The sequence below is a fragment of the Pogonomyrmex barbatus genome, unplaced genomic scaffold (genome assembly GCF_055798465.1).
Source record: "Pogonomyrmex barbatus isolate J1 unplaced genomic scaffold, ASM5579846v1 scaffold10, whole genome shotgun sequence".
Lineage (NCBI taxonomy): Eukaryota > Metazoa > Arthropoda > Insecta > Hymenoptera > Formicidae > Pogonomyrmex > Pogonomyrmex barbatus.
This window is the reverse complement of record NW_028297099.1, coordinates 328,842-346,007: the sequence shown is the minus strand read 5'-3', so window position 1 is coordinate 346,007 and position 17,166 is coordinate 328,842. Positions and strand designations below refer to the sequence as shown.

Sequence of the window (17,166 nt, the reverse complement as noted above, 5' to 3'; positions counted from 1 at the left end):
TTAAATATAAGAATAAAATGTACCGTCATCATTAATATCATCTTCATCAAATTTCTGTGTCGATGAATTAAATTAAGAATCTTGGCTCATGTTTTTCACAATAATATCGAATTTCTTGCCTTTAATGTTTCCATGCTTTGAATTTTTCGATTTTCGCATTTTTTCTTCATTTAGTGCGATTGGGAATGCGGGTGGCAATACTTTAGAAGTATTGTGTTTTTTGACTAACAATTCATCAGAAGAATCACCATCAAAATAAGAATCTAAATATTGCACTTTAGCTCATATACATCTACTTTTTTTAAATTCTTCCGGAGTAACAGATTCTATATCAGACACCTCCAGAGCCATTACAACTTTATCAACTGCTTGTTCGTATGATTCTAAGAAAAAAAAATCTATGCAGAATATACAGTATTCGTATATAGAACAATCACGTATATACAAAATAATTTTAATGTATGTGAATAATTTTAAATTATTGAATTTGTAAGGCGTGTGCATTACTATTTTTTTAAATTTACTTGCTTGTCCTAATATTTTCTTAATTTTATATTTTTTTCAATCTTTTTTTGGTGTCTCCATTCTGGAAATTGCTTTATTAATTTTTATTTAGTTTCGATAAAGAGACCAAAAAGTCATTGTTCGGTCATTATTAAGCCACGTAATTAGAATCATTTCAATTCCCTCATCGAACTCCACAATTTTATATTTTGAGATCGTCATTGTTGACAGATGAACGTGTCCAAAATGTGATCCCAGCAACTAGATACAAAAATGACTCGAACATAATAAGTATATAAAAAATCATGTGTTGTGCAATAATATTAGTTTTAAATAGAGTTTATTTAAAGACTGATAAAAATTGATATTAATAAAATTTACAAATTTCGTCATGAAATATTTCCCTTTTTCTTATATTATTATAATTAGAACGAAATAAAAGATGAATTATTTCACCGTTGAAAATTGAAAACTAGAGATAACTTCAATTTGAATGAATGGTAGAATAAAAAGGCAACATTTATTTATTATTTACATCATAAATTTAATTTCTCTAAGGTATGAGATACAGGAAATATACAGAATTTATCGTCATTGTACGGTATTCTACACAATTTTGCAATAATCATGTTACATATCCAGGCCTTTATATCATTGCTTCTCTTAATTATGTGTATAGAAAATATATTAGAAATACAAGGTCGTAAAATAAATTATCAGTTGGTATTAATTGCTTTCCTATAACAAACATAGTATCTCCAACATAGTATCTCCAACATAGTATCTTATTGCAAAATTCAGTGCTTCGACAGGTATTCCGTTAGATAACATCAAACAATTGTCTCGGCCATTATTACAATTGATGAATAACTTAGTCTTACGCAAGATTTTGTATTGTAAATCAAATTGTTTATCGTTAGTAACAGGGCCGTCTGTATGTACTTTTTCAAGTGATGAGCTGATATTAGTTGAAGGTATCTCAAGTGCTGCATTTTGATATTCTATTAACCATCGCGAAATATGTTGCAAGGGTTTCTCATTTTTACGAATCATGCCCTTTATACACGAAATATAAGTTTCGAACCTAAATGCACTGAAATTATCTAAGGCACCATATTTTCTTACATCCTGTGCTAAATGCGTTAAGTGCGTTATGAATATTATAAGATACATATCATCTACCATAAATAATTTCAAATGAAGCCACGAAGCCATGAAAATGATTTAATAATTGTTCTGCATAATCAACATATTGAGAATTTAGTGAATAAGTAGAACTGATTAAAATTGTAATTGCAACATGCAGTGTTAAAAAGTTAGCATACATATCTTTTCTTAAAACATCTTTTAACACAACAGGACCGGTATAATAAAAATTGTCGAAACTCAATAGCTTTCCAAAGCTTTAAAAATTTCAATGATCTTGATAATCTAGCAAAGTCAGATACTTTTCCTGAATTTAACTATTTAAGTTATTTGGCTTTCCTTCCCCATAATATACGCCAATCATATGTATATCTTTGAACTCTGAATCAGAACATAAAATAGGCCACATATTTTTTTCCGAAGATTTTCCTAATAGCGTGCTGTCGGTACTTATTAACAATTTAATGCGTGTATTATTAAATTTTGTGATAAGATGATTTTTAACTAAAGCATCAGAAATTATGTTTCTTTGATTTGCAGATAGTTTAATGCTTAACGGCCCATCGGGGGCTCGAGTCATGCTTAATGCAATCTCTCCTGTCGTGCTCCAGGAGGATTATTTGTATATTTGTCAATGGCGTTGGAGGGTGTCGCCGCTGCAGTCCGACTTACATCTATCGAGAGAATAGGACCATCATCTCTCTGGAGTACCGGTCGTGGGGATTCGAGAGAATACATGTATATATGTATATTGTAATATAAGTATATATGTGTATCATTGTATTCTTGACGTGTTATTCTAAACGTTATTTGCGATAAATATCATCACATACCTCGGTAGTCGAAGGGATAAGATGCCTGCCCCGTAAGCAGGAAATCCAGGTTCGATTCCTGACTGAGGTATTTTTTCGCAAAATAATTACGAGTTTTCACGATTGGTTCGTGGTCGAACCCCGCCGTGACGCACACTCTCTCTTCTTATTTGGGTATCCAAAGTAGTAAGCATTTGCGCATAACACCTAAGCATACCATATGCATGTAGTCCATGGGTACATTTGAAACTAAGCCAAAAAAAGATATTTTATTTAAAATTGTTTCATCGGCTTGATAATTATTTCCATCAGAATATACAAAACTTTTAAAGTTATCATCAGTTCTTAAATACGTATACCTACAATAGTTCTCTATACGTATACCTACAATATCGCATTTCATACAGCTATTATAACCACTATGATATTTTACATTTAGAATAAAAACTTTCGCCGGAACATCGCAAATTAATGCATGAATTCTAACTTCATATTGAATTCCATCATATTCAATGCCATTAGTAACTAAATTTACAGCTTCATCTGTAAACATTTTTAGAAATGAATTTGAGTTATTTGGCTTTCCTTCCCCATAATATACGCCAATCATATGTACATCTTTGAACTCTGAATCAGAACATAAAATAGGCCACATATTTTTTTCCGAAGATTTTCCTAATGGCGTGCTGTCGGTACTTATTAACAATTTAATGCGTGTATTATTAAATTTTGTGATAAGATGATTTTTAATGATATTTAAAACAGAATTTTTCAATCCATAGTGATAATACTATCCCCCTGCAATTTCGAATATTTCAGTACATTTTGGTGTATGATTGTATTGAGCAAAGTTCGAGCATCTGCAGGAAACGGCACATTCGGCGCATATTTTTTTTCAGAATTGATAGTAATTCATTCAATGCATTATGTTTAATTGCATATTTCAGTGCCCAATTTCATATGTTCCATTTAAAAATTTCATCATCGTTATTGTATATATTACAGTCTGATTCAGATTGATTTTCAGATTGACGTACTATTTCAATATTAGCGACTTCTGCACTCAGACTTAAATCATCTTCATTCTCACTTGTATTCTTATCTCTTAAGATATTGCTTTCATAAGATGAAGAGCCATCGTCACTATAGGTATAAGTAAAATCATCGAAATCTATGTTAGAAACAATTATGCTAGCAGAATCATTATTTCGCATTTGTGAACTCATTGAGGATGTTCTTCTATCATTATTAGATTTCTGCCTATGAAAATTCAATTCTTTCCATTGATACAGCCGTATTCTGCTGTAATAATCCGGAATAATCTCCGGATATGTCAATGTGAATACGGCTTTTGCAAACGACGTTTATAAGTCATTTTGTAATAACATTAATTTTCTTCAAAATAGATGCATGTATCGTATTTTTTAAAAAAGTAATGTTTTCTTAAATAACTACAAAAGGCAACTTTTAAAAAATTAATTCTTGATTAATATGAAATTAATATAATAACTATCGTTTAATTTTGAATATTTTTGAACCAGAAGTTTTCTAACCTAATGATAAAAGATGTATCACACTATAATATTAAAAAGAAATGGATAATGTGATCATGATAGAGAAAAAAGAAAACAAAATCGGTCAAAATCAGGAGACATAGTAGTGTCTTGGGTGTCAAGTCAACCAAGAACACTGCCGTGTAACTTTACGTGAGTTGTCAAGGTTCGAGCATCTGAAATTATCGAATCTCAATAACGGCTATACTGATCAAGTTCTAAGTAGGCTTGATCGAAGTAGCTTGAGTCTGACTTGCGTAATAAAAGTATTTTTATTTTTCTGCTACGTGCCCTACAAGCAGAGATATTGCTACACAAAGTCCGATTTGGAAATTTTTATTTTAAGAAACGTCATTATCGTCGCCTTTGTACGGCTGCAACGTCTGTCACGAGATGTCAGTATTAATCTTATCGACCCAGCGGATTATCAGACTGAAGTCAGGATTATTGTAGAATCTAGCGAATGTTCGCTGGGTTCTGCAGTGACTCTGATTTATCGGCCTGATTTATCCGCTGGGTCGATAAAATTGATTGATGTAAACATGGTGTTTTTAGTTAAACCTCTCGGGTATCAATATAATAATAAATACGCGTATATTAAAATTAAAAAGGAAACAATAGCAGTATTAATAAATTGCATACTACTATTATTCTTTTTCTGCACGTCCGAGTGGTGACCAACGATGTTGACGTTCGCGGCGAGTTTGACAATTTGTAATAATTTCGGAGTGTAACTCATGTTTGTGTTTATACTTTGCAGGTAAGTCTATTTTTCATTTTATCAGAGAACAAAGATATTATTCTTTTATTCAATCTTATCTTCATACTCTTATTATGTCTCTAGAAAAATCAGTTCCAAAACGAATAAAAATGAAAATTTGTCAATTAAAAAAATAACATATCTAGAGAACTATACATATATTATAATTTTGAATCATATTTCTAATCAACTATTTATTATTAGACAATTACATACACACATATATATATATATATATATATGTATATATAATTGCAAAATTTACAAAGAATTTAAAAATTGATATTTGATAATTTCCAACTGATATTGATCTTAAACTATTTAATAACAATATATATGTGTGTATATATACACATTGTTTGATCGGATGATTATTTTGCATGGATGATTATTTAAGTTTATTATTTCTTCCAATATATATATAAAAATAATAAGATTACATGTTTATTTATTAGGTATATGTATATATATATATACACTATAAAATTACCTTTTTTTAAAAAAAGATAAAAAAAGGATGTCAAGTATAGTGGATATTGCCAACTCAAATGATTGTGAAAAATTTATATAAAAGATTTGATATCAATAATTGGCGCCAAGTTATAGTCTTACAAACATGAAGCTACAAGTCCATTTTAGTCAAATTATATATTTCAATCGTAGAAAAAGATTTGATAAACCACTGTTTTAAAAAAATAAAACTCAAGTAGTAGTTTCTTTAATTTAAAAATAATAAAAACCAAATTATATGTATATCTTTCTATCCATTTAAAAACTTCTTTTTCTAACCCAAGTGATAGTAATTATTTAGCTTTAAAATATTTTTATATCACAAAATTGCTTTACTCAATTTACGTTTTTATTACAAAGAATTATAAAGTAACAGTATAAAATAAATGATAAAATTTTATTTAAATAAAAAAAATTTTTATGTAAAAACACTTGGCGCTGCTTAGATCAAACGAAAATGCAAAACTAATGATGAGATTATTTGAATGTTACAAATAAAGGCAAAATTTATTATTTAATATGATTAAATTATAATTACACACACACACACACACACACACACACACACACACACACACACACACACACACATTTTATTCATATTCTTTTTAGAGGTATGAGCAGCGCCAAGTGTTTTTACATAAAAATTTTTTGGTAAATGGTAAAATTTAAAAAATCATATTTGCGGTTATTTTTATACATGTGGGCCTATAGAATGTTCTCCATGAAATATATCTTTTTAATATATCTTTTTAGGCCACGAAAGGCACGAATAATTATATTTTCAAGGCTGCGTTTCATTTCACGAAGCCTTCATACATGATGCGTATAATACGCATTTCATTCTTGTTGTTTATCAAATATTAAATGAGGACAAATAATGCTCATCAACGCATACGTGAAACATAACGCAGCACAAGCATAACTTGTGATGCCATTAGAGGCACGTTGGGATACAAATAAACATGTTAATAAAAATGAGTTATACCGTGACGTTTTTCAAGATTTATTTAGTTTCAAACGAAACGAAAACCAGTAAAACATTCATTTATGGGTATAAGAGACATGGACAGAAAACACCACGAGCTTTGAAACTCACCGTGCATAAAACAAAGCAAAAATGATGAGGCGAGAATAGAGGTTTTGTGATTTATCACGCTGTGTTCATTTGTGTGGGAGCTAGGTGATTATCATGGTACCACACGCACGTATGTTTACATCGGTATAGGCCCAACGCTATGATTGGCTGGTACATGCACGGGCGCTGGCGCACTTTTCAAGTTTAAAAAAAATGCATTCATTTCATACACACTTATACTATATACATAAAAGATGAGTTCAATAAAACAATACACTGTTTAAAATGTACTTGTACTATGGAGTATTATACATTTTTGCAAATTATTTTTTTCTTATACTCGTAGAACGAGATCTTTTATAATATACTTTTATAATATATCAATAAAAAATTTTTCATATAATATGTATTCATATATGTTATACAAAAAATTTTTTATTGGTATATTATAAAAATATATTATAAAAGATCTCGTTCTACAAGTATATATTATTATTATATATATATATATATATATATATATATATATATATATATATATATACACACACACACATATATAAACATATAAATATATAATTATTATAAACATACATAATAATTGTATATGAAATATGTCCATATATGTTCATATTATATAGTTCCTATTGTTTGTAAAATATATATTTTTATATATGAAACATTTTTTACCGGGTGAATATTTCAGATCATCCATACTCATTTATTTCAGACAATCTGTATACTCATTTAAAATCGAAGAAAGTGGCTACTTTTAAAAATAGTTCAAACAAAAGTTTTATAGTTTCAAAAGAAAAAGGTAGCATTATCGATTCAATATTGTATGCATTTTCGAGGTGTCATCAGAATATTCCATATAAAATGTTCAAAAGGATTTGAAGCGAAACGTTAAGAGAATATTGAAGAATGTTAAGAGAATATTGCAAATGTAATATTTCAAATCAAACGTTACTAAAATATTCCATTTGCAACATTTTGAAATATTTTAAATAGAATGTCGTCAGATTATTTCATATAAAACGTTCAGAAGGATTTGAAGCAAAACATTTCCAAAATATTAAAAAAATATTGCAAATAGTATATCAAATAGAATGTTTCCAGAATATTTCTTTTGAGACATTCTGAAATATTTCAAATAGAATGTCGCCAGACTATTTTATATGAAACGTTCACAAAGATTTTCACAAAGAAGCAAAACATCTTCAGAATGTTAAAAGAATATTGCAAATGTAATATTTCAAATAGAATATCTTCAGAATATTTTCTTCGCAACATTCTGAAATATTTTAAATAAAATGTTGTCAGGCTACTTTATATGAAACTTTCAGAAAAATTTGAAACGGAACGTTTCCAGAATATTAAGAAAATATTGCAAATATAATATTTCAAATAGATTGTTTCTAGAATATTTCAAATGAAATATTCTATATATAATATTTTTAGAAGTTTACAGAAATATTTCAAATGAAATATTTTATGAAAGACATTTGAAATATTCTGACGATATTCTGGTGATATTCCGTGCTGTGTGGGCTCTTTCCTGTTCTTTATTGCCTCCTCCCATCATTTTACCTGTTGTTTCCTACTATTAGGGTTATTCCCTGTTGAGCCACCTCTATTCCTTAGATCCTTTCTTCTCAAAATAATATTTCCTGCAGCCTGTCTAATAGTATCACAAAACCTTGTGTATTTGTTCAAATCTGTGAATCTCTCCTTACTTTCTCTCCATAACCTTCCTGCCTCCTGAGGGAATTCTTCCCAACTCGTTCTTTTACTTAATCCTATTGGATTTCTTGTAGTATTCGATTGCTATATCCCATTCAAAAACAATGAGAAAGTGGTCTGAACCCCACATATCTTCTAATTGATTATTTAACCTTGTCACTCATTTCTACCGGATCTATTCCAAGGTCCAAATCCTATAATCCTATAGTTCCCATTCTTGACTTCGTATCATCATTATAGCATCATATCTTTTTCATACAATACCTCCTCCATTAGTTCTCCATTCCAATCCGTGTTTTGACAGTTCCAACTCCTGTTGTGTACATTAAAGTCACCTAAAAATATTGTATCCCCTATTATCCTGCCGTCATCAAACAGATTCTTCCATTCTCGTTTCGATAGGTTATTCCCCGGTCGTCTGTATACCGCGATCACATTTATCCTTTGACTTGTATTTTTCAACATTATCCCTGAGCTTCATGATGTCAAATTCTATCGCATTTTTGATCGTAGCGCCCCCACTATTTCTATTCTCATCCGTTCTATGTCTTATATCCTGAGAAATAAACTCTCATATTTCTCATAGATTTCAACTCTGTAATGACAATTACATCATATGCATATATTCTTTTAATTAGTTCTTCCTTCTTATTTTTAAAATCTTTACAATTCCAAATTAATATTTTAATAGTGAATTTTACTACATTAATTATTATTCAAATTCGTATAATTATTGTTATATTAAAACTATTCGTCTGGAGATCCTATAGGAATTTAAAAGACTGATTCTTATTTTAATTTTAGCTTATCTACTGTTTGTATCTTTATACATCACACCTCTGAGATCAAAAATAAAAATGCAAATAGAAACTAGGCGAAAATTACGAAAATAAAAAACTAATTAGCCTAATTAAAATGATATTACTACTTATATTCTATCTATGAAGTTTTGTTAGTGTGCTAATTAAAGCTCAAATATATTATAAATAAAATTAACCAAATAGATTTAATAGAAACTTAATAACTTTTAAAAATTAATAAAATTGTCTTCAATATAAAAGTATAAAAATTCAAAAATAAAGAATGAACATAATAAAACCTTGTTGTTTAAGATCAACAATATATGTAAACTCAAAAACAAATAACGTTGAAGCTAAATAAGAATTCTCTTTCATTATAAATTTTTTGTGTTCTGTTATCTACTTATGTCTTTATGCTATTTATTTATTATCTGACTCGTCCTTCTTCACATTCTCCCAGAACTGTTGTCTACTCGTTGTAATTCTTTTCTTTCTATGTCTCTTTTCTTCTTTCTGTAGTGCTATGGCTCTGTCCCTAATGTCCTTCCTATGCATTGCTCTCTCCGATTCTTCTATTCTTTGTGGAGCTTTCTCTATCTTGTCCGTAGCAACCAGAAGAGCGGTTAAGTTCCTTTTGTTTTTCCAAGTCCTGTTGAAGTTCTCTTCTTATTGATGTGGCGCTTCTTTCTTCTTTGTTGTTTTCTGTTTCCCTTCTTTCTGTATTATCATGCCTCTCTTGTTCTTACTGATGTCTCCTTCTCTCAAATTAAAATGACTGTAGTATTCAATATTGTTATTTCGTCTATCCATTTCTTTGCTTTTGACTTTGATATCATCTTGCGAGCATCCCGAATTATTCGGAAAATGATACGAAGAGTTCGCACTTCCTTCATCAAGGTTCTTTGTTTCCTCTTGATTTGGTATCGAATTTATTCTTCTCGAATCCCTTTTCTGTATTGGACTGAAGCTCTTCTCTTTTCCTTTTTCCTTGCCTCTATTGATAGACGGCCAATTATCTGGTCTAGCGTATCTATCGTACACTTGCGCCTTTATCTTCTTCTCCTTCTAGTATTTGTACAGCCTCTTTGAAGGATACATTATGATAAGCCATAATAGTATGTAAATTCTGATTCCCCTCACATGCATAGCATTTTTTATTCGTGGATCTATGCTCTCCTTGACAGTTTCTATATCTATCCTGTCTATGAGAGAAGGAAAAATCGTCGACGTGACACTGCACTCATTTTGCTTTCAAAGTTCCGGAAAAAAGATGTTCTGCACAAAATCATTACAGGCGATGAAAAGTGGATTCTTTATGATAACCCTAAACGTAGAAAATCATGGGTTGACCCTGGTCAACCTTCGACATCGACGCCAAAGCTCAATGCCAAGAAGGCTTTTGCTGTATCTGCTAGGATCGGAAAGTGTGTTGTATTACGAATTGTTACAATCGGGTGAAACAATCACGGCAGACCGCTACCAACAACAATTGACCAATTTGAACGATGCATTAGAAGAAAAGAGGCCTGCCAAGGACGTCGTAAAGTGATCTTGCTTCATGACACTGCTCGACCACATGTTGCGAAAGCGACTCAGGACCATATCTTTGCGTTAGGTTGGGAACTTCTCCCGCACGCGGCGTATAGCCCAGACATGGCGCCTTCCGATTACTACCTATTCCGGTCGCTGCAGCATTATTTGACTGATACACATTTCGTGAGATTTGAAGAGATACGAAAATGCATTGATGACTTTATCGTTTCGAAGCCGGTGAGCTTCTATCGTCAAGGAATTCGCAAGCTACCCGAAAGATGGCAAAAGATCGTTGATGCAAACGGAGAATATTTCGCTGATTAATATTTTTTTGTTTGTTTTTGAATAAAGATTGAATTTTACAAAAAAAAGCTCAGAACTTTTTTGTACACCTAATATATCTCAAGACTGACGTTTTGTTGTTGGCTGATATCTTTGAAAATTTTCGTGATAGTTGCATCGCGAGTTATGGACTCGATCCTGCGTATTATACCCTATTATACCCTACCGGGTTTTATGTGGGATGCAATGTTGAAACATACTCGCATCAATTTCGAACTGCTCACCAACATCAACATGGTCATGTTTATCGAATGCGGTATATACGGTGGTCAAGTCAATGTTCCAACCGATACGCGCGAGCCAACAACAAGTACATGCTGTCATACGATCAAAACCATCGTCGTACCTTATGTACTTTAACGTTAACAACTTGTACGGTTGGGCAATGTGTCAACTATTGTCTTACGCAAATTTTCGATGGATCGAAAATGTCCAATTGTCGAAAATGTCCGTCGTCGACGTGTCCAATCTTAATGTAAATGCAACACCACTGGATTCGCCTATCGGTTACATTCTCGAGGTAGATTTGGAGTATCCGGAATCTTCACGACGCGCACATTAACCTATCGTTTTATCCAACGTGTGATAAATCACTCGGTAAGCGACATAAATTCCTCGCAACCTTGTACGATAAGAAACGTTATGTCATACATTATCGCAACCTACAGCAATGTATTCGTCACGGTTTTCGCGTTACAAAAATACATCGCGTATTGCAATTTTCGCAATCTCCATGACTGCGGGACTATATCGAACTCAATACGAAATTTAGAACACTCGCTAAAAATGATTTCGAGAAAAATTTATATAAATTGATGAACAACGCGGTTTTTGGCAAAATCATGGAGAATGTGCGCAATCACATCGACAACTAAACTTAAACTTAAACTTTTAACAAAATGGGAGAGAAGATATGGCGCGAAGACAATGATCGCGAAACCAAATTTCCATAATCGAAGCGTTTTTTCAGAGAACTTGATCGCGATCGAATTGCGTAAAAGAGGTGAAGTTCGACAAACCAATCTATGTAGGTATGTGCATCCTCGACATATCAAAGACATGTTTGTATGAATTTCATTACGATTACATGTCACTATTGTATGACGAGAAATGTAAAGTAATGTACATGGATACTGACAGTTTAATTTATCACATCGAGTGCGACGATGTATACGATATCATGAAACGATATTAAAAGATTCGAGTGATTATGCGGTTGATGTATATGCTATTCTACTCGCTAATAAAAAGATACCAGATTTGATAAAGGATTGAAAACAATGATGCAATTATGACTGAATTCGTAAGGCTTAGAGCAAAAATGTACGCCTTGCGTGTTGATAGAAAAAATGATATGAAAAAAAGTCAAAGGCATCAAGAATAACGTAGTAACAAAATCGATAACATTTGATGATTACACACAGTGTTTGCGAGACGAGACTGAAATGACACAACAGCAGTCTTATATAAGATCAAAATTGCATAAAGTATATACGATATCCGAAACAAAAATTGCTCTAAGTTCGTACGATGATAAGCGATACATTGTATCTGACTCTACCGACTGCCATGGAGACATTATAAAATACTGTTATAATACATATCTTATAAATAAAAAAACTCATTTGTTTTGTATAATATATATTTATATATTGTAAATAAAAATTTATTTACTTCTATAATAAATTGTAATACATGTATAAAGAAACTTGTATTAAATTTATTTTACAACACGTTACTTTTGTGTATCCATGAACTGTGCGAATTATCAAATCCCAACTATTTAACATAAACCTCGTTCCCTCTTTTGCCTAATATTTTTTCAACGAGATACACGTCGGTTTACAACGCGATGCAATTCGTATTCGTAAAATCCTCCAGCGATTGATTTTCCACATGAATCTTGCAATAGATACGTCACAGGATTAGTTTTTCTGAATATTGATGATCTTAAACACCTCCATGGTTCAATTTGGCGTATAACCTTTTTCAAATATTATCTTGAATTTACTCACACGTATTGAATCACTTACTTTGAATCGTGCGGGTGCAGCAATTTTTATGTGATTATACGGTGCAGCAATTTTTATGTGATTATACGGTGCAGCAATTTTTACGTGATTATATGTGTCAAGAGTTTGTCTGCGATTGCGGGAGTAACATCGATGGGTCGTATACCGATAGTTCGATGCTTTCGCGTATTATACGCCGAGATGAGACGTGATAACAAGTCGAGCCATCTATAATTGCCATTATGAGTAAACATCTTCCACATAAGTAGGAATATAAGGCGGGTTCTAACCCAGAAGCGTTGAGGGGGGTGCGGGTGTGCGGGGGGAACGGCGCGCAACCGAGGAGCTCCGGGGCGGGGGGAGGGGGGGACGGCGCGTGTTGGGCGACCCATTGAATGTAAACAGCGTCGACAATTGATACCTTCAGAGCACCGTGATAAATAATTGCCAAAAGATAAATAACGAATTGGACGCGTGGACATGACGTCAGAGGGGGGAGGGGGCCGCCGCCGCCGACGCCGCCGCCGCCGAGTAAAAAATAAATATCTGTCTCGTTTTTTTTGTTTATTTTATTGGGTGATTATTGTGTTATTGAATATTTATTTTATATTATATGTTAAAACAAGTACATTTCTTCTGTTATTGGTTTCGGCGCGCAACCGAGGAGCTCCGGGGCGGGGGAAGGGGGGGGGGGGATGGCGCATGTTGGGTGACCACCGTCTCCGCCGAGGAACGGCGCGCAACCGAGGAGCTCCGGGGCGGGGGAAGGGGGGGGGGGATGGCGCATGTTGGGTGACCACCGTCTCCGCCGAGGAACGGCGCGCAACCGAGGAGCTCCGGGGCGGGGGGAGGGGGGATGGCGCGTGTTGGGTGACCACCGTCGCTGCCGAGGAACGGCGCGCAACCGAGGAGCTCCGGGGCGGGGGGGAGGGGGGGGGACGGCGCGTGTTGGGCGACCACCGTCGCCGCCGAGTAAAAAAAAAAATATCTTTCTCGTTTTTTTGTTTATTTTATTGGGTGATTATTTTTTTGTTTATTTTATTAGGTGATTATTGTGTTATTGAATATTTATTTTATATATTATATCTTAAAACAAGTACATTTCTTCTGTTATTGGTTTTTTTTTCTACTATATAATTTTTAATACATTTTTCGCAATCTAATAGTTTTCTTAATTGTAAAAGTGTTTTATGACATTTTATACATTGTGTTTTCTCATGTATATTATTATCATTAATACTCGCGTGGCTATGCCATTTTGGAAGGGGTAATTTTTTAAAATTTTCTGCGCCTATTTCGGCTGGATTAAAACAGTCTCCACATATCTTGCGTTTAGGTGGTACGGTTTCGTAAAATATACAACTATAGTATTGTACTCGTATTGTATTAAATTTGTTTGGGCCTCTGATGCATTTCAGTTCCGGATCTCCCAGCATTGTGGTATAATTTGTTTTTTGGTTTTGTGTTTTCTGTATCTTAAAAAAGAAAATAAAAATTTATTATTATATTTATTATATTTATTTATTAAATAATTTTTAGTTACTTACAGTACAATCAAATTCTGGATCGTGTATTTGTTTCTTATAATTTTCCATTTCTTTTTCCTCCTTTTGCATTTTTATATTGGTTTTGGTATGGTATGGTAGAATGAGTCCGTCTCGTACGAGAAACAGAATGATTCTGAGGGATTTTTTCAACAAGGGCTCTTGACCCTTAGCTTATGCTCTAGTGCCAGGGCCCTTAACTTACGCCCTAGTGTCATGGCTCTTAGCTTACGCTCTAGTGCCATTGAACGTAAACAACATGCGATTGAATCGACGATTGATGCCTTCAGAGCACCGTGATAAATAATTACGAAAAGATAAATAACGAAGATGATATAAAAAATTGGACGCGTGGACATGACGTCAGAGGGGGGAGGGGGCCGCGCCCGCCACCACCGTCGCCACCGCCGCCACCGCCACCACCACCGAGTAAAAAAAAAAAATATCTCTCTCTCTCGTATTATCTCTTCCGTTGCGGCTCTCTCTCTTATGGCGAATGTTATTTTTTCTAATTATTTTATGGTGGGGGAGAAAGAAATGAAAGAAATATATGTTTTTTGCATATTATATATGTTTATATTTTTAAACAAATTGAATACATTTTTAAGTGTGAAATTTTTTTATTCACATGTGTTTTTCTTATACACTAAAAACTAAAGCTAACAGCTCGCAATCGACGAGTTGACGTCTATCGAATGTATCGCAATCGCGTATCGCGTTCGGCACTTCCTCGGGATCTGTTACAACAGACGCGATGTTGGAGAATCGCGTATACTTGGTATCGATCGTATCGACGAATCTGACGAGTCGATCGAACGTCACATCGATACATTCGTCCAGAGCAAACATTCGACGTAACGTTGATTCGATCATCGTTACGCGTACGTTCAAAGATTCAAGACGTACGAGTGTAACGTCGTTTATCAGACAAATTCTGACGGTTAACGGTCCAACGCTTATAAAATTGTCTTTGTAATCATTTCGCAGCAATTTATAGATATTCCATCGCTGCTCGTAGAGTCCCTTCCACGTTTCGAGAGACAGTATCAATTCCTGTCCCCGATGATCTCCCAGAGCGATCTCCACGTAGCTCGGTGGACCAACGTTGATTCCAATTTCCAGAAATTTGTAACCCGTGGCCGTCAGAGTGTAACGTCTGCTCAGTAAGCGCACCGCGCGACGCTCCACCGAAATACTGTGAAAATTAAATATATAATACTGCACAATATTGAAAAAAGAGAAAAAAATAAAAAAATGCAGGTGAAACTTACGCGTTACATTCCTTCTTTTGTTTTTCGCCATTGTACGGTGCGCTGCTTCCTTTGGCGGAATACATTACGTGTTGTTCGAACGACGGAGGAGCGGAGTACCTTTTGTTTTGTCGTGCAGATCGTTCGATGGAGGAGGATCGCGTAAATTTTTTTTGACATGGCAAACCGTTAATCCCCCCACCTTTCCCCTCCCCCTTTTTTCTAAGAATTTCATTGTTGCAATCAAACATGTAGCGACATGTTCGCAAAGGAGCGCGATTCGTTCAAATTTTTTTCTAGGAAGAGCCCGTGAAAAGATAGCTCTTCGTAGAAATCGACGTACGTGTCGCGGCGTGTCAAGAGAGAAGCGTCGATACTCCGGTTACTATAAACAAATCGGGGAGATTTATGATGGTTTTTTTCGCCGAAATCGGCGTACGTGTCGCGGCGTGTCAAGAGAAGCGCCGATACTCCGGCTGCTATAAACAAATTAGAGAGAGACCTATGATGATGCTTCGACAAGGGACAAAGAAATTGTCGATGATATATAATGGGTCATGCGGTGTGCAGGATCACAGTAGATGGAAGTCTAATGTGTGTGAAAAAAATAGGTGACGGTGAAAATGGATAATGTGTTAAATATAGAAAATGTGTTTAATATGGATGAGGAAGACTTTGTGAATATAGTGGACGAAGTGTTTGAAAATGAAGAAGAAATAGAAATAGAGATTGACAATATTGACATTGATATTGAAGACGAAGAGCACGCATTGTCTGACGATAGCAATTACGTAAGTGATCAAAGTGATGACCTTACGGATTATGCAGAAAAAATTGTTACCCGTTCGGAACTCCTTGCGTTGAATAATAATAAAAAGTATTGTTCAATACAATTTTATTATTCAACGGGTGGTGCACTAACTCTGTGTGCCGAATGCATGGTTCGTCTGGCGGACACTGACATTGGAGTATTGTATGCCGTTAGGAAGCACGAGATAGATACTCTCAATGCGCTAAACAGCCGATTTTGCTCCAATTGCCAACAGTCCGTCTGTGTGATAATGCCATGCAACATGTGCCCAATTTGCACAAATTGAAAAAAGACAATATTGTGAACGAGGCATATGCAAGTGGAAGAGTGTGATGTGATATAAAAACAATATGGAAAGATCATTGGAAGAATTAACAAGTTCTCCGTTATGGGATTCAATCTCTCATCTATCAGTGAACGTGGCGGTGTATTTTATAAAGAGACACTATACCTCAACTCCCCATTTCCCGATTTCTCGTCCAAGAGTTAAGGGACGCTACAATTCGACTCTCTGCTTCTCCGCTCCTTCTGAGAGAGCGGAAATAATTCTGGAAGCGTGCACATATTATCATTATAGAGGACACGCATACAATATATTACTACCTCTCTCGCGGCAAAAAGTAGCAGAGATAATTCCAAGAAGCGATAATCATATATGGTTGTTCTATTCCCATCAATCTCCGGACATGGCGGAAATACAACGCTTTGTATACTGGCTTCGAGTTAAAGCAGCTATAGAGAAAATAAAAAAAAGAAAGTAAAAAAATG

At 34.0% G+C, this 17,166-nt stretch overlaps 2 protein-coding genes and 1 long non-coding RNA gene across 3 annotated transcripts in view; 1 reads left to right on the top strand and 2 right to left on the bottom strand.

The window, feature by feature from the left end:
- The window catches only part of LOC148937832 (uncharacterized), a 94,681-nt gene that overhangs the window by 57,086 nt on the left and 20,429 nt on the right, over positions 1 to 17,166 (top strand). The window lies entirely within an intron of this gene.
- LOC148937836 (uncharacterized) lies at positions 1,024 to 4,773 on the bottom strand. Its single transcript, XM_089070303.1, has 2 exons — positions 2,484 to 4,773; positions 1,024 to 2,324 (listed from the first exon to the last, which is right to left on the bottom strand). Exon 1 carries the CDS (start codon positions 3,115 to 3,117, stop codon positions 2,629 to 2,631), a length of 489 nt encoding a protein of 162 aa, XP_088926429.1. The 5' UTR covers positions 3,118 to 4,773; the 3' UTR covers positions 1,024 to 2,324; positions 2,484 to 2,628.
- On the bottom strand, positions 14,766 to 15,684 carry LOC148937835 (uncharacterized). The gene is made up of 2 exons (XM_089085573.1): positions 15,609 to 15,684; positions 14,766 to 15,532 (listed from the first exon to the last, which is right to left on the bottom strand). The coding sequence occupies exons 1-2, from the start codon at positions 15,671 to 15,673 to the stop codon at positions 14,977 to 14,979; spliced, it is 621 nt and encodes a 206-aa protein (XP_088941699.1). The 5' UTR covers positions 15,674 to 15,684; the 3' UTR covers positions 14,766 to 14,976.

Excerpts from the sequence above, each read along its gene's own strand:
- LOC148937836 (XM_089070303.1), bottom strand. The coding sequence starts at position 3,117 with ATGTGGCCTATTTTATGTTCTGATTCAGAGTTCAAAGATGTACATATG.
- LOC148937835 (XM_089085573.1), bottom strand. The coding sequence starts at position 15,673 with ATGTATTCCGCCAAAGGAAGCAGCGCACCGTACAATGGCGAAAAACAA. Across the intron at positions 15,533-15,608 it reads CAAAAGAAGGAATGTAACGC|TATTTCGGTGGAGCGTCGCG; the intron begins GTAAGTTTCACC and ends TAATTTTCACAG.